At 37.2% G+C, this 23,056-nt stretch overlaps 1 protein-coding gene across 3 annotated transcripts in view; it reads right to left on the bottom strand.

Moving 5' to 3' along the window:
• XRN1 (5'-3' exoribonuclease 1) overlaps nt 1–23,056 on the bottom strand; it is a 441,443-nt gene that overhangs the window by 55,266 nt on the left and 363,121 nt on the right. For all 3 annotated transcript variants that reach the window (XM_053710017.1, XM_053710018.1, XM_053710019.1), the window contains 6 exons: nt 12,024–12,125; nt 11,683–11,811; nt 2,863–2,971; nt 2,466–2,647; nt 1,607–1,720; nt 800–908 (listed from right to left, as the gene is read on the bottom strand). In XM_053710017.1, the coding sequence (XP_053565992.1) occupies nt 800–908; nt 1,607–1,720; nt 2,466–2,647; nt 2,863–2,971; nt 11,683–11,811; nt 12,024–12,125 (745 nt within the window). The remainder of the gene's footprint in view (nt 1–799; nt 909–1,606; nt 1,721–2,465; nt 2,648–2,862; nt 2,972–11,682; nt 11,812–12,023; nt 12,126–23,056) is intronic.

Genomic DNA, 23,056 nt, shown 5'->3' with positions numbered 1-23,056 from the left:
GGAGAGACGTAGAGGGGAGGAGCTATATGCAGCTCTGCTGGGTGAATCCTCTTGCACTTCCTGTTGGGGAGGAGTAATATCCCAGAAGTAATGATGACCCGTGGACTGATCACACTTAACAGAAGAAATAAGACTTACTTACCCCAGGACACTCATCTACATGTAGTAGAAAGCCAAACCAGTACTGAAACGAGAATCAGCAGAGGTAATGGTATATATAAGAGTATATCGTCGATCTGAAAAGGGAGGTAAGAGATGAATCTCTACGACCGATAACAGAGAACCTATGAAATAGACCCCGTAGAAGGAGATCACTGCATTCAAATAGGCAATACTCTCTTCACATCCCTCTGACATTCACTGCACGCTGAGAGGAAAACCGGGCTCCAACTTGCTGCGGAGCGCATATCAACGTAGAATCTAGCACAAACTTACTTCACCACCTCCATCGGAGGCAAAGTTTGTAAAACTGAATTGTGGGTGTGGTGAGGGGTGTATTTATAGGCATTTTGAGGTTTGGGAAACTTTGCCCCTCCTGGTAGGAATGTATATCCCATACGTCACTAGCTCATGGACTCTTGCTAATTACATGAAAGAAAACAGCATCGGCCCCTCAACCTCCTGTGTCCCTAATATGTAGCCACAAATGTTTTATTAAATAGATACATGACAGATAGATGTAAACGTACACCTGTTCATCAACTCAGAGAAGATTTATATTTTTTTAAATTTGAGGGAAGAAGAAAAAAATTAACATTAAGGCAGCTTTAACACTAACATCCACTTAAAGCTAACTTACCTGTTGGTTGAGGAAAAACTGAAGTGATGGGCCCAGGGGCTGCAAGGGGTTGGTAGCTTGGAAACAATGGTGGTGGAGGCTGAAGTGGGAAATTAGCTCCAATTGTGCTCTGAGCATTACAGTGGGGAAACAAAAAAAAGGAACAAATATTGTACAGTCATTATGAAAGAATTTTAGGCAAAACATGTTCTAATTAAAAAAAATATAATATATACACATACATATATATATATATATATATATACATACATACACACACACAAATATATATATTACACACACACACACACACACATATATATATATATATATATATATACACACACACACATATAAATATATATACACACAGTACATATGTGTGTGTGTATGTATATATATATATATATATATATGTATATGAACAAGGAAGAGTCCAGACAGGGAGCTCAAAGCAAGTGAGTGTTTTATTTACAAAAAAACACACAAGGAATTTTCCAACAGAAGAATACAGCCCCAACATTATCTAGTTATTTGATAAAGCATTTTGTTAAATTGTGGACTTAAAATGTTATTTGCTCGGATTACAATGTTCTTTGATATATCTAGGGCTCTATGACCTATAGAGAATAAAATTCCAGTCTTTAAAACATATGTAACACTAGTTAATTAAATAACATGAAAGAGAAAGATTCACTAATGTTTTCAATATATCTCCAAACTAATCAATTATACCATAAATTCTAGTACTTTAAAGGAAGAAGAAATGCACAGAATTTGTGAAGAGCTTTCCTGCAAAAGATAAATAAAAGTTATTCATTTATTTACCAGCCTTTGCAGAGCAAACAATGCAGCTTTCTCCTTAGCTTCATTTTCAGCATGACACTGAGGACCATGTATAATCAAACCACTTGACAGCTTCACTTGACAGACTGTCAGGGCCTGTAACAAATGCAAAGCATTTCAGTGAGACTGGTTAGGAAACTAAACTGGTTAGCAATGTCAACTAATAGGTAGGTTTATAACTGACAAAACACAAGTTACAACTATTAGACATTATACCTAAAATAAATAGTTTTTAAGGTAAGTGACTTATACTATATATATATATATATGTCATCTTTAATGCAGTATACTTCAAATATGGTTGTATAAATGTAATTATTCCAGTGTTCTTATAAATAGAAGAGCCACCCTCATATCAGTGCAAAAGTCACCATGCAACCTTTGTTTTGTTTTTTTATAATTTTGCAGATGGCTGCAGAGAAAGCTGAGAATTGTTCCAGAGATAGTATATAGAAGTGAATGGGGTTTCCCGGGAACAGAGGGGAGGGAGTATATAATGCATTTATAATGCAACAGAGGGAGAATGTAGACTATATACCGCAAGGTGTTAGTCCCTTTACTATAAAACCCTCACCATAACTGCATGATGTTAATCAAATACTAAACAAAAAATTAGTTTTCTTGAGTAATGGTTTAATTTTCATAATGCAAGTGTATCAACAGTATGTCTCCACCAGCTGCCAATTAGGTTGTAAACTCTCTTGAAAGTATGACTCCTAAATGCCTCTGCTTCTAGGGCTAAGTATTGTTTTTAATTATTGCATATGATAGTGAAATGCAAAGTTGTATTACAAACAAATGATGCTATCAGCATCCTTCTTAGATTCTGAATTTCTCTCACCTGCGGCGTTCTCAGGAAGGAGAATTCTGGTGGGTGCATTCCAACAAGAGAACAAATACGTGAGAGTTCAGACACTGGGGTACCCATAGGTGGTGGCTGTGAAAGAAGAGGTGATCGTAGTAGCTCTGAGTTGGAGGCACCAACATATGGTCCTGCTCCTTGAGACTTGCTCATATGAGCAGCTGCGTAACACAAACGTTTCAGAATGTCACATGATAAGATAATTGCAACAAAATTTAAAACGTCAGAAATATAAGTAACCTATGAACTGATAAAATTATGTGCTAAAACATAGGGTATTTATGTGGAGATGAAAAAACAAGAGAAAAATGTTTGTTGCTTTTTCGACATACTCCGTAAATGCCCTAAGTGGTCCAAAAGAATACTTGATACCTACCAATCTGCTTAGGTTGCCGGTTCTGAGAGTCCTTTTTAATATCCTTAGGCTGATCTGCAGTATCCGAGCTATCAATCTTCAGTATTTCCCTCAACATTTGTGTTCCTTTCTAAAGGTGGAAGAAAAAAACAATATATATACTAATATCCAAATAATATAAACATAAAAAAAACAGATAGTATTTGAAAAGCATTTGCTTTTACATAGGGTAAGCTGAGCAAAGTCAATCTTTTCTACAGGAAGCGCAAGCTTGATAACTATGAAAGTAAGATACAATAATGGGTCTTGAACTTTGTAAAATTGTATTGTCATTAATTGTCTCCTTGTAATATAATCTGGCTGAAATCTAGGTTTGTGCAGATGCCTAACTAAAATCTAATAGGAATAACAAAACCGCTATCGAACATAATTTTGTGAACAAAATACTGCATAAAGTGATTAAGGAACAAAATTTGATTCTGATTAGGTTTATTTATTTTTTAAAGTTTTTTTCCTCTTCTTGTTAAAGATAAAAAAAAATGTTAACATGGAAAAGCAGATATGCGTTATTTTTGCTTTATATCCACTAATTAACTACACTCAGAGCGTCAAATTAAGGGAATTCTTTAGCCTTACATTTAAAGAGTAGTACATATGCCTAGTGTCATATATCCGGAAATTCTACGGATTAAATAAACACAATCCAACAAGAAAGTAATTGCCAGTTTTATGCAGTGACATTGTAACAATTATTGCAAATGTCTGTCTGCATTAGAAACTGATGAAGTTTTAAAGAATCAGAACTCTAACCATAAAATTTACATTCAGGCTATGCTTGACCATATCTAATCCTCAACAGATCAGACAGAGAATAAACAACGAGAGGCCTATTGTTTAAGGGAGAGAAAGGAAATGAACATGCCCCAGAACCAAATTTCCATAAATGTCTCCCTTATGAGTTCATAAATTATTAAACTGTATATTCAGTAGAATCTAATACTATTTACTATTCTTGAGGGAACAACTCAGCAGTATATAGAAAACTAAAGATTGCAGTGAATGAAATTCAGAGTTAAGAATATATTACAAAGTAATATTCCATACCGGGATTAATAAATGATTACATAGTTATATAGCAAATGTGGTAAGAACAACTGCAGTATATAAAGTTAACTAACGCCCTAAAAATAATATAAGTATATTATAGGCAAATGAGTAAACAGACCTGCTTAACCTCTTTGCCATTGAGCCATTTCACACTCTGTTTTTAGCTATTTGACACTTACAAAAAAAATTGTGAGATACCCACACAACTTATATCTCATTTTTCAGTAAACCAAGCATTTCTTTTTAGAAAATAACTAGCATATGTGTATCATTTTCTATGGCATACATGGCATGCATCAGCACAGGAGCCATTATTTATTAATGATTGCAAACACACATCATATGGTCACACACTTAGCTTCGATTCACTTTCCCAAAACCAAAACATTTATGATTTTATACCTATGTTGTTCAATAAATAGAATTAATTTTTTTTTTTTTTTTTTTTTTGCCACTTCTATCAATTTATGCAGAAAATGAGTAGGTATAAAACATCTAACCATAAAGGTATTTAGATACGTTATAAAATTACACTAAAATACAGATTTCCCAGAGAAGTGGGCCTTCACTCATGACAAATATTTGCTTCTATTCCTGCCAAACCTTACACGGGGTAGCAAAAATACTAATAATGACATGTTTTGGTGCAACTACTTGTTTATTTTAGGTGTATTATTAATATTCTTAACATCACAATTAAATGAGATGTTGCTGCCAAGTGATCAGTATTACTATGCTCATTGCTTGATAATTAGAAAGACATAAAAAACCTTATTTGACTAGTGAGACTTAAATAATCTTAAAAATAGGGGCACTTTAATTCATTAAACTTTACAAAGATGCTTATTTTTTAAAATACTTACCTTTAGTTGGTAAACATAACGCCGATCTTCCACCAGTATCTCCGACTGTATATAGCATATTGTTGACAAACCGGGCTTCCTCCAATCTTTGCGTGCCCCACGGACTCGATGCCATAGGGGGCACGCAACGATTGTAGGAAGCAGGATTCGTCATCTATATGCTAAAGAAAGTAGGAGATGCAGAGGATGGGTGTTATGTTTACCATAACACACTGGTATTTTAAAAAACAAGTGTCTCCTGTAAAGTTTAATGACTTAAGATTATTATTTGATACTGGGCTTTAATTCATTAAAGTTTACAATCACTTTAAAATTAGACTGGGGGGCATGATCCCCTCATTCACATGATCCCCTCTTATTATCATTCTCAATTAGCATAAATGACCTGTTTCCTAGTGAGGCAGGCATTTGAAATAGGGGAGTCTGCCTTTTCAAATGAGAGTGGAGACAGGAGTTCCATCATAACGCCCCCCCCCCCCCCCCCCATGAGCTAGTGATGTATGGGATATACAATCCTACCAGGAGGGGCAAAGTTTCCCAAACATCAAAATGCCTATAAATACACCCCTCACCACACCCACAATTCAGTTTAACGAATAGCCAAGTAGTGGGGTGATAAAGAAATGAGTAAAAAGCATCAACAAAGGAATTTGGAAATAATTGTGCTTTATACAAAAAATCATAACCACCATAAAAAGGGTGGGTCTCATGGACTCTTGCCAATATGAAAGAAATTAATTTATCAGGTAAGTACATAAATTATGTTTTCTTTCATGTAATTGGTAAGAGTCCATCAGCTAGTGACGTATGGGATAGTAATACTCAAGATGTGGAACTCCACACAAGAGTCACTAGAGAGGGAGGGATAAAATAAAAACAGCCATTTTCTGCTGAAAATATGAAATCCACAATCAAAAAAATAAGTTTTTTTTCTCAAAAATGAAGGGAAAAAACTTAAAACATAAGCAGAGGAGTCAAACTGAAACAGCTGCCTGAAGAAATTTTCTACCAAAAACTGTTTCTGAAGAAGCAAATACATCAAAACGGTAGAATTTAGTAAATGTATGCAAAAAAGACCAAGTTGCTGCTTTGCAAATCTGATCAACTGAAGCTTCATTCTTAAAAGCCCACGAAGTGGAGACTGATCTAGTAGAATGAGCTGTAATTCTCTGAGGCGGGGCCTGACCCGACTCCAAATAAGCCTGATGAATCAAAAGCTTTAACCAAGATGCCAAGGAAATGGCAGAAGCCTTCTGACCTTTCCTAGAACCAGAAAAGATAACCGACTAGAAGTCTTCCTGAAATCTTTAGTAGCTTAAACATAATATTTCAAAGCTCTTACCACATCCAAAGAATGTAAGGATCTCTCCAAAGAATTCTTAGGATTAGGACATAAAGAAGGGACAACAATTTATCTATTAATGTTGTTAGAATTCACAACCTTAGGTAAGAATTTAAATGAAGTCCGCAAAACCGCCTTATCCTGATGGAAAAACAGAAAAGAAGATTCACAAGAAAGAGCAGATAATTTAGAAACTCTACTAGCAAAAGAGATGGCCAAAAGGAACAACACTTTACAAGAAAGTAGTTTAATGTCCAAAGAATGCATAGGCTCAAAAGGAGGAGCCTGTAAAGCCTACAAAACCAAATTAAGACTCCAAGGAGGAGAGTATGATTTAATGACAGGCTTGATACGGACCAAAGCCTGTACAAAACAGTGAATATCAGGAAGATTAGCAATCTTTCTGTGAAATAAAACAGAAAGAGCAGAGATTTGTCCCTTCAAGGAACTTGCAGACAAAACCTTATCCAAACCATCCTGAAGAAACTGTAAAATTCTAGGAATTCTAAAAGAATGCCAGGAGAATTTATGAGAACCATGAAATTTAAGTCTTCCAAACTCAAAAATAAATCTTCCTAGACACAGATTTACAAGCCTGTAACATAGTATTAATCACTGAGTCAGAGAAACCTCTATGACTAAGCACTAGGCGTTCAATTTCCATACCTTCAAATTTAATGATTTGAGATCTTGATGGAAAAACAGACTTTGAGATAGAAGGTCTGGCCTTAATGGAAGTGGCCAAGGTTGGCAGCTGGACATCCGAACAAGATCTGCATACCAAAACCTGTGAGGCCATGCTGGAGCTACCAGCAACACAAACGACTGTTCCATGATGATTTTGGAGATCACTCTTGGAAGAAGAACTAGAGGTGGGAAAATATAAACAGGTTGGTAACACCAAGGAACTATTAACACATCCACCGCTTCCGCCTGAGGATCACTGGACCTGGAAAGGTATCTTGGTAGTTTCTTGTTTAGATGGGAAGCCATCAGATCTATTTCTGGAAGACCCCATATCTGAACAATCTGAGAAAACACATATGGATGGAGCAACCACGCCCCCGTATGTAAAGTCTGACGGCTGAGATAATCCGCTTCCCAATTGTCTATACCTAGGATATGAACCGCAGAAATTAAACAGGAGTTGGATTCCGCCCAAGCAAGAATCAGAGATACTTCTTTCATAGCTTGGGGACTGGGAGTCCCACCCTGATGATTGACATATGCCACAGTTGTGATATTGTCTGTCTGAAAACAAATGAACAGTTCTCTCTTCAACAGAGGCCAAACCTGAAGAGCCCTGTAAATAGCACAGAGTTCTAAAATATTGATTGGTAATCTCGCCTCTTGAGATTTCCAAACCCCTTGTGCTGTCAGAGATCCCCAGACAGCTCCCCAACCTGAAAGACTTGCATCTGTAGTGATTAAAGTTCAGGTTGGATGAACAAAAGAGGCCCCTTGAACTATACGATGGTGGTCTAACGACCAAGTCAGAGAGAGTCGAACATTGGGATTTAAGGATATTAATTGTGATATCTTCGTATAATCCCTGCACTATTGATTCAGCATACAAAGTTGGAGAGGTGTCATGTGAAAACGAGCAAAGGGGATCGTGTCCGCTGCTGCAGTCATGACACCTAAAACTTCCATGCACATAGCTACTGAAGGGAAAGATTGAGACTGAAGGTTCCGACAAGCTGAAACCAATTTTAATTGTCTCTTGTCTTTTAGAGACAGAGTCATGAACACTGAATCTATCTGGAAACCTAAAAAGGTGACCCTTGTCTGAAGAATCAAATAACTTTTTGGTAAATTGATCCTCCAACCATGTCTTCGAAGAAACAACACTAGTTGATTTGTGTGAGATTCTTCAGGATGTAAAGACTGAGCTAGTACCAAGATATCGTCCAAATAAGGAAACACCGCAATACCCCGTTCTCTGATTAGAGAGAGTAGGGCACCGAGAACCTTTGAAAAGATTCTTGGAGCGGTCGTTGGCCAAAAGGAAGAGCGACAAATTGGTAATGCTTGTCTAGAAAAGAGAATCTCAGAAACTGATAATAATATGGATGAATCAGATTATGAATACATGATCCTGTAAGTCTATTATGGACATATAATGCCCTTGCTGAACCTAAGGCAGAAAAGCCGTTATAGTCACCATTTTGAAAGTTGGCACTCTTACATACCGATTCAAAATTTTCAGATCCAGAACTGGCCTGAATGAATTTTCTTTCTTTGGGACAATGAATAGATTTGAATAAAATTCCAGACCCTGTTCCTGAAACGGAACTGGTATGATTACTCCTGAAAGCTCCATGTCTGAAACACACTTCAGAAAAGCCTGAGCCTTTACTGGATTTGCTGGAATGCGTGAGAGGAAAAAATCTTCTCACAGGAGGTCTTACTCTGAATACTATTTGGTACCCTTGAGAGACAATACTCCGCATCCATTGATTTTGGACAGAATTTGCCTAAATATCTTTGAAAAAATCTTAATCTGCCCCCTACCAGCTGAGCTGGAATGAGGGCCCCACCTTAATGCAGACTTGGGGGCTGGCTTTGGTTTCTTAAACGGCATGGATTTATTCCAACTTCAAGGTGGTTTCCAATTGGAACCAGATTCTTTGGGGGAAGGATTAGGTTTCTGTTCCTTATTTTGTCGAAAGGAACGAAAACGGTTAGAAGCTTTAAATTTACCCTTAGGTCTTTTATCCTGAGGCAAAAATACTCCCATCCCCCCAGTGACAGTTGATATAATTGAATCCAACTGAGAACCAAATAACTTATTACCTTGGAAAGAAAGAGATAGTAATCTTGACTTAGATACCATGTCAGCATTCCAATATTTGAGCCACAAAGTTCTTCTAGCTAAAATAACTAAATACATAGATTTAACATAAATTTTGATGATATCAAAAATGGCATCACAGATAAAATGATTAGCATGTTGAAGCAAGCGAACAATGCTAGACAAATCAGGATCCATTTCCTGTTGCGCTAAACTTTCCAAACAAAAAGTTGATGCAGCTGCAACATCAGCCAAAGAATTGGCAGGCCTGAGAAGATGACCAGAATATAAATAGGCTTTCCTTAGTTAGGATTCAAGTTTAATATCTAAATGATCTTTAAAAGAAATACTATCTTCCATAGGAATAGTAGTACATTTAGCAAGAGTAGAAATAGTCCCATCAACTCTAAGGATTTTTTCCCAAAACTAACATCTAACTGCTGGCAAAGGATATGATTTTTTAAACATTGAAGAAGGAATAAAAGTACCACCAGGCCTATTCCATTCCTTAGAAATCATATCAGAAATAGCATCAGGAACTGGAAAAACCTCTGGAGTAACCACAGGAGGTTTATAAACAGAATTTAAATGTTTACTAGATTTAATATCAAGAGGGCTAATTTCCTCAATATCCAATGTAATCAACACTTCTTTTAACAAGGAACGAATTTCAATTTTAAATAAATGAGTAGATTTGTCAGTGTCAATATCTGAGGAAGGATCTTCTGAATCAGATAGATCTTCATCAGAGGCGGATAATTCATTATGTTGTCGGTCATTTGAAATTTCATCAACTTTATGAGAAGTTTTAAAAGACCTTTTACGTCTATTAAAAGGCGGGATGGCAGACAAAGCCTTCTGAATTGCATCAGCAATAAAATATTTTAAATTCACAGGTATATCTTGTACATTAGATGTTAAAGGAACAACAGACGTACTATTACTGATGGACACATTCTCTGCATGTAAAAGTTTATCATGACAACTATTACATACCACAGCTGGAGATATAATCTCCACAAATTTACAACAAATGCACTTAGCTTTGGTAGAACTGTTATCATGCAGCAGGGTTGCAACAGTGGTTTCTGAGACAGGATCAGATTGAGACATCTTGCAAATGTTAGAGAAAAAATAACATTTAAAGCAAAATGATCAATTTCCTTATATGGCAGTTTCAGGAATGGGAAAAAAATGCAAACAGCATAGCCCTCTGATAGAAGAAATGGCAAGAGGCATATAGGAATGGGGTTTTAAATAATGAAATAATTTCCCAAGTATGACGCACAACGCAAACAAAAAATTTTTTGGAGCTAACAACATCCGGAAATAACACACTCGCGTCATTGTAGACGCAACCTTGTGTAAGGAACTCGGCGTCAACTAAGACGCCGGAAATTACGAAATTTGCGTCATCTGACGTATCTTCGCGGCAAAAAAATCTTGCGCCAAAAATGACGTAATAAACCTTAGCATTTTGCGCCTTCGCAAGCCTAATTTTACCAGCGAAATTTAATGAAAAAATTGTCCATTGAAAAAAAGACTATACCCCAGGTAAGAAAAAATATTTTCCTAAAATATGCTTTTCCCAAATATGAAACTGACAGTCTGCAAAAGGAAATATACATAAACCGGACTCATGGCAAATATAAGTACAATACATATATTTAGAACTTTATATTAATACATAAAGTGCCAAACCATAGCTGAGAGTGTCTTAAGTAATGAAAACATACTTACCGAAAGACACCCATCCACATATAGCAGATAGCCAAACCAGTACTGAAACAGTTATCAGTAGAGGTAATGGAATATGAGAGTATATCGTCAATCTGAATAAGGGAGGTAGGAGATGAATCTCTACGACCGATAACAGAGAACCTAAGAAAAAGACCTCCCGCAAGGAAAACCATTGCATTCAATAGGTGATACTCCCTTCACATCCCTCTGACATTCAATGTACTCAGAGGAATCAGGCTTCAAAATGCTGAGAAGCGCATATCAATGTAGAATCTAAGCACAAACTTACTTCACCAGCTCCATAGGAGGCAAAGTTTGTAAAACTGAATTGTGGGTGTGGTGAGGGGTGTATTTATAGGCATTTTGAGGTTTGGGAAACTTTGCCCCTCCTGGTAGGACTGTATATCCCATACGTCACTAGCTCATGGACTCTTGCCAATTACATGAAAGAAACATATTTTTGTCCTCCTCAATCAAATCACATTGTAATTACAAAATGTTTTTGTTCTCTTGCAATGGATACATTAACATATTGTTTTTCCAACCACTACTTGCCTTATTTGGAGGAGCCAATCTGCCACTGTCTTTCAGCAAATTTTGTTTTGTTTTGCAGCTGATTATCTAATAGTCTATACTGAGGCCATTTAGGGACAGACATTTGTAGGGTTAGACATGTGAAGTCTGTAGTGTTTATTTCCAATTCTCAGAATTGGAAAACTCCAAATAGTGCAAACTATGCATAATTAAATATTGTATATTAGAATCTCAAGCTGTTTTATGTCCCTTAAAGCCCACATGACTTTGGAGGTCACGTAGTGTACTACATTGAGGCTGTCTAATGCTGCAATAGGCAAAACATGTGGGTGGAGCATAGTGGTTTTGAATCACTTCTTATACTGAGGACAGAGTTGTAGGAACAGTTTAAAACTTTGTTATTAGCAATAACAAAATGCTCATTGATGAATACAAAATTAACAGATTTGTTAGAAACAAACCATAGCAAAAGATTGCGGGGACAAATGCTCTTCTTGAGAACTCTTTTCCTCTGTGGACATGGCAGCTGGGGACTGTTCTTTTTCTGCAATCTTCAGTGGTGAAATTAAATTCTCAAGCTCACTGTTTTGCTAAGAACAAAATGAAAAATATAAACATTAAATAACAAGTCAAAATTTGACACAGGCTATCTACAATTCACATGGAATTCAATTAACTATACATACTCAAGCAAAGCAAGGATCAAACTTTACAAATTAGTTTTATAGACTAGAAGTTCTCATTCATATGATTACGTTTCATCTTCCTCAAAAATGTAAAAAAAGAGAATGTGCGCTTTTACCTTTCCTTCTGCACTGCTTGGGTTGGTTTTGTCCATCTGGCTCTCAGATGAAAAGTCATTTCTCTTTAGAAGCTTGATATGTTTAATAGGATCGGAAATATTCTGTAAAACAAGAAGCAAATCACATTAGATTCAACATCTGTATAATGGGGAACAAAGCTAAATAAAATGCGATTCCTTAAGATCTACAACAACAAAACAAAAGCTAGGTACTAACCGCAATCAAGATAGTCTATACACTGTACTAGTCATTTACAGTTTAGTTATCTTTGCCATTGTTTCTGCAGTCAAGTTTAATACTTTGCATTCATGATGGCTAGATGGAGCATTCATGCTGAGCATTATAATATACTAAGATTAACATTTTTGACCACCACGGAAACATTACAATGCCTCACTAAATTGGAATCTTTGTTATAACTTTTAATATCTCTCATATGTTCACCTACTCTTGATCTTAATCTCCTTGAAGTTTGTCCTTCATACCATTCATTCCAAAGTAGACATTCTAATAAGTATACAACAAACACCGTTTCACAATTTGCATAATAATTCATCCTGAATTGCATCTCAGTGACTGAACTCCTAAAAGTGTCACCACACGAAACTACATCACAAGTACCACAGATTTTTTTTTTTTATCAATTAGTGGAGCTAAAACATATTTTCCCCTCAAAATGTTTAAATTCCTTTTCAGATTATCACATATTTCTTTAAACTGCACAGAATATTCTGTTGAGAAAAAAAAACAAAACTACTGTAATGTTGACAAAACATTTGTTCTTCGTATTGGTATTTTTTGTATTCTTTGTGCTTTTTATGACCAAGGACGACCTCACCTCTCCCAATGTATGTTCTAAATCCGTTTCATTATATCATCTCCCTTGAATCTCAATGAATTAATTTCCTTGATTGTATTTTAAAAAAATTATCTAAATTTGGATTTCATTTTAGCCATTTGATCAAGTCCCTTCCAAAGAGTCAATTTGTGCGCCTCAAAAGAAATACAAATATACATGGCAAAATGGAGAATGTCTCCGCCTCATCCTCCACACACAGGGAATTAAAGGTACACAATAATGACTGTTCAGGTTTAGCACAGCATTTTATTCAGATGCACAACCAGAATGTGAGTAGCCTCAAATGGCAGATTATAGAATATATCAGACCCTCATTGAGAGGAGGGGATAGGGCGCAGAGAGTGTTATACAGAGAAGCGTTCTGGATCTTCCAATTAAAAACTAGGAGACCAGGAGGGCTAAATATAGATTGTGATGTTATAAATTTCTGGCAAAACAAAAATTATATAGCAATTCCAGTGCATATCTGTCTACTACATAAATACAGTATAGAGTACATATATGCAAATATAGTTAACTCCCAGTTCATATTTGCCATAATAATATAATGTCATAAACTTATGGCAAAAAGAATGACATAGAGAATCCAGTGTATGTTTGTTCACTACACACATATAGTGTGGAGCACATATATGCAAATGTATTGATTTTTAATAGAAATTTACCAATAATAATGTATCAGGATGAAAAGGGTTAACAGCTGTTACACTTACTCTTGGTATATTTTATCTATATCTTAGTTAGAGGTCATATATAGCAGTAATAATAATAATTCTTTATTACAAAGAATAGAAGAGGAGATCATACTATCTTTATTATAGCTCTAACTATAAAAAGTTTTTGACATTTGTTGTGTACATGTGTACTCGTGCCTACATCTATATAAACAGACTGTATGCTGCCTTTATATTCAGTTCACATCTAGTGAATGACTGTCTATAGATGTGTGTGTGTGGGTTTGTTCCCCCTTAAAACTGAGATTTCCCTTAGAACATGTATTCTTGAGCAAATGTAAATTCTATCCATATACTTTAATACTTATCTATCAATGCATAATAATGCGTATGTTTGGGCACTAAAGTTATGTATATGAGTGTATTGACCAAAGTTACGTGTCTCTTTTAGCACATACTGGTGCTGTTTCTTTAACAAGTCTGTAATCTCCAGCAGGACAAGATTAGCTAATTAGCCTAGGGCTATTTAAGCCCTGACCGGTGAACTATAGCTATGTCTACGAGTAAGGCTCGTAAACAGCCGAAATGCGTTAGACACAGTCCTGCTGAGAGACTGTCTTTGTTTTTACTATTCTTTTATGATGTGTGTATCCTGCTCCAAATAAAGATAGACTATTTTATACAAACGCCTGGAGGTTTGCCGGAGTATTTCTGTTTTCTCACAATTAAAGGTACAGTCTAATTGTCTAAATGTTCATTTCTTTCATGTAATTGGCAAGAGTCCATGAGCTAGTATTATGGTGTTTCCTTATTTGGACGATATCTTGGTACTAGCTCAGTCTTTACATTCTGCAGAATCTCACACGAATCAACTAGTGTTGTTTCTTCGAAGGCATGGTTGGAGGATCAATTTACCAAAAAGTTCTTTGATTCCTCAGACAAGGTTCACCTTTTTAGGTTTCTAGATAGATTTAGTGTCCATGATTCTGTCTCTAACAGACGAGACGATTGAAATTAGTTTCAGCTTGTCGGAACCTTTAGTCTCAATCATTCCCTTCAGTAGCTATTTGCATGGAAGTTTTAGGTCTCATGACTGCAGCATGGGACACGATCCCCTTTGCTCGTTTTCACATGAGACCTCTCCATCTTTGTATGCTGAATCATTGGTGCAGGGATTATACAAAGATATCACAATTAATATACTTAAATCCCAATGTTCGACTCTCTCTGACTTACTTGGTGGTTAGACCACCATCGCATAGTTCAAGGGGCCTCTTTTGTTCGTCCAACCTGGACTGTGATCACAACAGATGTGAGTCTTTCAGGTTGGGGAGCTGTCTGGGGATCTCTGACAGCACAAGGGGTTTGGAAATCTCAAGAGGCGAAATTACCAATCAATATTTTAGAACTCTGTGCTATTTTCGAGGCTCTTCAGGTTTGGCCTCTGTTGAAGAGAGAACTGTTCATTTGTTTTCAGACAGACAATATCACAACTGTGGCATATGTCAATCATCAGGGTGGGACTCACAGTCCCCAAGCTATGAAAGAAGTATCTTGGATACTTGCTTGGGCGGAATCCAACTCCTGTTTAATTTCAGCGGTTCATATACGAGGTATAGACAATTGGGAAGCGGATTATCTCAGCCGTCAGACTTTACATCCGGAGGAGTGGTCACTCCATCCAGATGTGTTTTCTCAGATTATTCAGATATGGGGTCTTCCAGAAATAGATCTGATGGCTTCTCATCTAAACAAGAAACTACCCAGGTACCTGTCCAGGTCCAGGGATCCTCAGGCGGAAGCGGTGGATGCGTTAACAGTTCCTTGGTGTTACCAACCTGCTTATATTTTGCCGCCTCTAGTTCTTCTTCCAAGAGTGATCTCCAAAATCCTCATGGAACAATCGTTTGTGTTGCTGGTAGCTCCAGCATGGCCTCACAGGTTTTGGTATGCGGATCTTGTTCGGATGTCCAGTTGCCAACCTTGGCCACTTCCATTAAAGGGACACTGAACCCAAATTTTTTCTTTTGTGATTCAGATAGAGCATGCAATTTTAAGCAACTTTCTAATTTACTCCTTTTATCAAATTTTCTTCATTTCAGGAAGACTTCTAGTCTATTTGTTATCTTTTCTGGCTCTAGGAAAGGTCAGAAGGCTCCTGCCATTTCCTTGGCATCTTGGTTAAAGCTTTTGATTCATCAGGCTTATTTGGAGTTGGGTCCGGCCTCGCCTCAGAGAATTACAGCTCATTCTACTAGATCAGTCTCTACTTTGTGGGCTTTTAAAGTGAAGGTAAACTTTGATGAATGAAAGTCCGTTTTTTAAAAATACTATTAAAAACAGGGGCACTTTCATTCATCAAAGTTTACAAATCAGCCCTTTTGATTAAAAACTTACCTTTGTTTTTTTTCACAAACAGAGCAGCTTTCCCCTCCTGGAAATCCTGTCTTTACACGTCAGAAATTACTAATTCGGCTTCCTCCAAACACAGCATGGCCTCAGGCAATAACCACCCTGGGGGGAAAGCCATGATTGGAGGAAGCCGGATTAGTCATTGCTGAAGTGTGAAGAGAGGATTTCCAGGAGGGGAAAGTTGCTGTAGCTGTGAAAAGAAACAAAGGTAAGTTTTTAATCAAAACGGCTGATTTGTAAACTTTGATGAATGAAAGTGCCCCTGTTTTTAATAGTATTTTTAAAAAACGGACTTTCATTCACCAAAGTATACCTTCACTTTAAGAATGAAGCTTCAGTTGATCAGATTTGCAAAGCAGCAACTTTGTCTTCTTTGCATACATTTACTAAATTCTACCGTTTTGATGTATTTGCTTCTTCGGAAGCAGTTTTTGGTAGAAAAGTTCTTCGGGCAGCTGTTTCAGTTTGATTCCTCTGCTTATGTTTAAAGTTTTTTCTTTCAATTATGAGAAAAAACTTATTTGTTTGGTTGTGGATTTAATTTTGTCAGCGGACAATGGCTGTTTTTATTGTATCCCTCCCTCTCTAATGACTCTTGTGTTGAGTTCCACATCTTGGGTATTACTATGCCATACGTCACTAGTTCATGGACTCTTGCCAATTACATGAAAGAAAAACATAATTTATGTAAGAACTTACCTGATAAATTCATTTCTTTCATATTAGCAAGAGTCCATGAGCTAGTGACGTATGGGATATACATTCCTACCAGGAGGGGCAAAGTTTCCCAAACCTTAAAATGCCTATAAATACACCCCTCACCACACCCACAATTCAGTTTAACGAATAGCCAAGAAGTGGGGTGATAAGAAAAAAGTGCGAAAGCATAAAAAATAAGGAATTGGAATAATTGTGCTTTATACAAAAAAATCATAACCACCACAAAAAAAGGGCGGGCCTCATGGACTCTTGCTAATATGAAAGAAATGAATTTATCAGGTAAGTTCTTACATAAATTATGTTTTCTTTCATGTAATTAGCAAGAGTCCATGAGCTAGTGACGTATGGGATAATGACTACCCAAGATGTGGATCTTTCCACACAAGAGTCACTAGAGAGGGAGGGATAAAATAAAGACAGCCAATTCCTGCTGAAAATAATCCACACCCAAAATAAAGTTTAATGAAAAAAACATAAGCAGAAGATTCAAACTGAAAACGCTGCCTGAAGTACTTTTCTACCAAAAACTGCTTCAGAAGAAGAAAATACAACAAAATGGTAGAATTTGGTAAAAGTATGCAAAGAGGACCAAGTTGCCGCTTTGCAAATCTGATCAACCGAAGCTTCATTCCTAAACGCCCAGGAAGTAGAAACTGACCTAGTAGAATGAGCTGTAATCCTATGAGGCGGAGTCTTACCCGACTCAACATAGGCAAGATGAATTAAAGATTTCAACCAAGATGCCAAAGAAATGGCAGAAGTTTTCTGGCCTTTCTAAAACCGGAAAAGATAACAAATAAACTTGAAGTCTTTCAGAAAGACTTAGTAGCTTCAACATAATATTTCAAAGCTCTAATAACATCCAAAGAATGCAACGATTTCTCCTTAGAATTCTTAGGATTAAGACATAATGAAGGAACCACAATGTCTCTACTAATGTTGTTGGAATTCACAACTTAGGTAAAAATTCAAAAGAAGTTCGCAACACCGCCTTATCCTGATGAAAAATCAGAAAAGGAGACTCACAAGAAAGAGCAGATAATTCAGAGACTCATCTGGCAGAAGAGATGGCCAAAAGGAACAAAACTTTCCAAGAAAGTAATTTAATATCCAATGAATGCATAGGTTCAAATGGAGGAGCTTAAAGAGCCCCCAGAACCAAATTCAAACTCCAAGGAGGAGAAATTGACTTAATGACAGGCTTTATACGAACCAAAGCTTGTACAAAACAATGAATATCAGGAAGAATAGCAATCTGTCTGTGAAAAAGAACAGAAAGAGCAGAGATTTGATCTTTCAAGGAACTTGCGGACAAACCCTTATCTAAACCATCCTGAAGAAACTGTAATATTCTCGGTATTCTAAAAGAATGCCAAGAAAAATGATGAGAAAAACACCAAGAAATATAAGTCTTCCAGACTCTATAATATATATCTCTCTGGATACAGATTTACGAGCCTGTAACATAGTATTAATCACAGAGTCAGAGAAACCTCTTTGACCAAGAATCAAGCGTTCAATCTCCATACCTTTAAATTTAAGGATTTCAAATCCTGATGGAAAAAAGGACCTCGAGACAAAAGGTCTGGTCTTAACGGAAGAGTCCACGGTTGGCAAGAGGCCATCCGGACAAGATCCGCATACCAAAACCTGTGAGGCCATGCCGGAGCTACCAGCAGAACAAACGAGCATTCCTTCAGAATCTTGGAGATTACTCTTGGAAGAAGAACTAGAGGCGGAAAGATATAGGCAGGATGATACTTCCAAGGAAGTGATAATGCATCCACTGCCTCCGCCTGAGGATCCCGGGATCTGGACAGATACCTGGGAAGTTTCTTGTTTAGATGAGAAGCCATCAGATCTATTTCTGGAAGTTCCCATATTTGAACAATCTGAAGAAATACCTCTGGGTGAAGAGACCATTCGCCTGGATGCAACGTTTGGCGACTGAGATAATCCGCTTTCCAATTGTCCATACCTGGGATATGAACCGCAGAGATTAGACAGGAGCTGGATTCCGCCCAAACCAAAATTCGAGATACTTCTTTCATAGCCAGAGGACTGTGAGTCCCTCCTTGATGATTGATGTATGCCACAGTTGTGACATTGTTTATCTGAAAACAAATGAACAACTCTCTCTTGAGAAGAGGCCAAGACTGAAGAGCTCTGAAAATTGCACGGAGTTCCAAAATATTGATCGGAAATCTCACCTCCTGAGATTCCCAAACCCCTTGTGCCGTCAGATACCCCCACACAGCTCCCCAACCTGTAAGACTTGCATCTGTTGAGATTATAGTCCAGGTCGGAAGAACAAAGAAGCCCCCTGAACTAAACGATGGTGATCTGTCCACCATGTCAGAGAGTGTTGTAAAATAGGTTTAAAGATATTAATTGAGATATCTTTGAGTAATCCCTGCACCATTGGGTCAGCATACAGAGCTGAAGAGGTCGCATGTGAAAACGAGCAAAGGAGATCGCATCTGATGCGGCAGTCCTAAGACCCAACATTTCCATGCATAAGGCTACCAAAGGGAATGATTGTGACTGAAGGTTTTGACAAGCTGATATCAATGTTAAACTTCTCTTGTCTGACAAGGACAGAGTCATAGACACTGAATTTATCTAGAAACCTAAAAAAGGTTACCCTTGTCTGAGGAATCAATGAACTGAATGGTAAATTGATCCTCCAACCATGAAATTGAAGAAACAACACAAGTCGATTCGTATGAGATTCTTCGAAAATGAGAAGACTGAGCAAGTACCAAGATATCGTCCAAATAAGGAAATACCAAAACCCTATTCTCTGATTACAGAAAAAAGGGGCACCGAGAACCTTTGAAAAAAATTCTTGGAACTGAGGCTAGGCCAAACGGTAGAGCCACAAAACTGGTAATGCTTGTCTAAAAAGAGAATCTCAGACACTAAAAGTGATCTGGATGAATCGGAATATGCAGATACACATCCTGAAAATCTATTGTAGACATATAATGCCCTTGCTAAACAAAAGGCAGGATAGTCCTACAGTAACCATCTTGAATGTTGGTATCCTAACATAACGATTCAATAATGACAGATCCGGAACTGGTCTGAAGGAATTGACCTTCTTTGGTACAAATGAAGAGATAAAATAAAACCCCAGCCCCTGTTCCAGAACTGGAACTGGCATAAATACTCCAGCCAACTCTAGATCTGAAACACATTACAGAAATGCTGAGCCTTTGCTGTGTTAACTGGGACACGGGAAAGAAAAGAATCTCTTAGCAGGAGGCCTTAACTTGAAGCCAATTCTGTACCTTTCTGAAACAATGTTTCTGAAACCAGAGATTAAGAACGGAATTGATCCAAATTTCTTTGAAGAAAACGTAATCTGCCCCATACCAGCTGAGCTGGAATAAGGGCCGCACCTTCATAGGTACTTAGGAGCTGGCTATAGGTTTCTATAAGGCTTGGATATATTCCAAACTGGAAATAGTTTCCAAACTGATACCGCTCCTGAGGATGAAGGATCAGGCTTTTGTTCCTTGTAAGGAAAGGAACTAAAATGATTATTTACCCTGGAAAGAAAGGGAAAGCAAAGATGACTTGGAAGACATGTCAGCATTCCAAGTTTAATCCATAAAGCTTCTCTAGCTAAAATAGCTAGAGACATATACCTGACATCAACTCTAATGATATCAAAAGATGGTATCACCAATAAAATTATTAGCATGTTATAGAATAATAATAATGCTATAAAATTATGATCTGTTACTTGTTGCTCTAAAGCTTCTAATCAAAAAGTTGAAGCTGCAGCAACATCCGCTAAAAATATAGCAGGTCTAAGAAGATTACCTGAACATAAGTAAGCTTTTCTTAGAAAGGATTCAATTTTCCTATCTAAAGGATCCTTAAATGAAGTACTATCTGCCGTAGGAATAGTAGTACATTAGCAGGAGTAGAGATAGCCCCATAACCTTAGGGATTTTTGTCTCAAAAAACTCTAATCTGTCAGATGGCACAGGATATAATTTGCTTAAACGTCTAGAAGGAGTAAATAAATTACCCAAATTATTCCATTCCCTGGAAATTACTTCAGAAATAGCATCAGGGAGATAAAACACTTCTGGAATAACTACAGGAGATTTAAAAACCTTATTTAAACGTTTACATTTAGAATCAAGAGGACCAGAATCCTCTATTTCTAATGCAAATAACACTTCTTTAAGTAAAGAACGAATAAATTCCATCTTGAACAAATACAAAGATTTATCAGCATCAACCTCTAAGACAGAAACCTCTGAACCAGAAGAACCATTATCAGTATCAGAATGATGATGTTCATTTAAAAATTCATCTGAAAAAAGAGAAGTTTTAAAAGACTTTTATGTATACTAGAAGGAGAAATAACAGACATAGCCTTCTTAATGGATTTAAAAAATAAAATCTCTTATGTTATCAGGAACACTCTGAAAATTAGATGTTGACGGAACAGCAACAGGTAATGTAACAGTACTAAAGGAAATTTTATCTGCATTAATAAGTTTGACATGACATGCAATACAAATAACAGCTGGAGAAACAGATACCAAAAGTTTATAGGAGATACACTTAGCTTGGTAGCTCCAGCACTGTGCAGTGACTTTCCTGAAGTAACTTCTGACTCAGTTGCAACGTGGAACATCTTGCAATATGTAAAAGAAAAAAACAACATATAAAGCAAAATTGATCAAATTCCTTAAATGACAGTTTCAGGAATGGGAAAAAATGCCAAAGAACAAGCTTCTAGCAACCAGAAGCAATAAAAAATGAGACTTAAATAATGTGGAGACAAAAGTGACGCCCATATTTTTTCGCGCCAAATAAGACGCCCACATTATTTGGCGCCTAAATGCTTTTTGGCGCCAAAAATGACGCCACATCCGGAACGCCGACATTTTTGGCGCAAAATAACGTCAAAGAATGACGCAACTTCCGGCGACACGTATGACGCCGGAAACGGAAATAGAATTTTTGCGCCAAAAAAGTCCGCGCCAAGAATGACGCAATAAAATGAAGCATTTTCAGCCCCCGCGAGCCTAACAGCCCACAGGGAAAAAGTCAAATTTTAAGGTAAAAAATGTTAAATTAAAATGCATTATCCCAAATATGAAACTGACTGTCTGAAAAATAAGGAAAGTTGAACATTCTGAGTCAAGGCAAATAAATGTTTGAATACATATATTTAGAACTTTATAAACAAAGTGCCCAACCATAGCTAGGAGTGTCACAGAAAATAAGACTTACTTACCCCAGGACACTCATCTACATATAGCAGATAGCCAAACCAGTACTGAAACGAGAATCAGCAGAGGTAATGGTATATATAAGAGTATATCGTCGATCTGAAAAGGGAGGTAAGAGATGAATCTCTACGACCGATAACAGAGAACCTATGAAATAGACCCCTTAGAAGGAGATCACTGCATTCAAATAGGCAATACTCTCCTCACATCCCTCTGACATTCACTGCACGCTGAGAGGAAAACCGGGCTCCAACTTGCTGCGGAGCGCATATCAACGTAGAATCTAGCACAAACTTACTTCACCACCTCCATCGGAGGCAAAGTTTGTAAAACTGAATTGTGGGTGTGGTGAGGGGTGTATTTATAGGCATTTTAAGGTTTGGGAAACTTTGCCCCTCCTGGTAGGAATGTATATCCCATACGTCACTAGCTCATGGACTCTTGCTAATTACATGAAAGAAACATAACTTATGTAAGAACTTACCAGATAAATTAATTTCTTTCATATTGGCAAGAGTCCATGAGACCCACCCTTTTTATGGTGGTTATGATTTTTTGTATAAAGCACAATTATTTCCAAATTCCTTTGTTGATGCTTTTTACTCCTTTCTTTATCATCCCACTACTTGGCTATTCGTTAAACTGAATTGTGGGTGTGGTGAGGGGTGTATTTATAGGCATTGTGATGTTTGGGAAACTTTGCCCCTCCTGGTAGGATTGTATATCCCATACGTCACTAGCTCATGGACTCTTGCCAATATGAAAGAAATTAGTTTATCAGGTAGGTTCTTACATAAATTATATTTTTTTAAAAAGATAGATAATCCCTTTATTACCCGTTCCCCGGTTTAGCATAACCAACTCTCAGCTAGATTCCGAGTTTTGAGTGCTATAGGGAAATTAACGACCGCCACAAAAGCGGCGGTATTTAACCTCCCAATAGCACTGCTATTACAGGTTTTGTAAAACCCAGCTTGTGCGGGCGATATAGTGGCGTTGAGCTCCATACCTCCCTCAAATACAAGCAGTGTTTTGACGTGATCGTGCACGATTAAATTAGAAGTAAAAAACTTAGAGGGACGGGGGGCGGAGCCAAGCCGTGCTGG

Source organism: Bombina bombina, chromosome 4, assembly GCF_027579735.1.
Source record: "Bombina bombina isolate aBomBom1 chromosome 4, aBomBom1.pri, whole genome shotgun sequence".
Classification (NCBI taxonomy): domain Eukaryota; kingdom Metazoa; phylum Chordata; class Amphibia; order Anura; family Bombinatoridae; genus Bombina; species Bombina bombina.
Note: the sequence above shows the minus strand (reverse complement) of the source record. Positions and strands in the feature narration are given on the sequence as shown.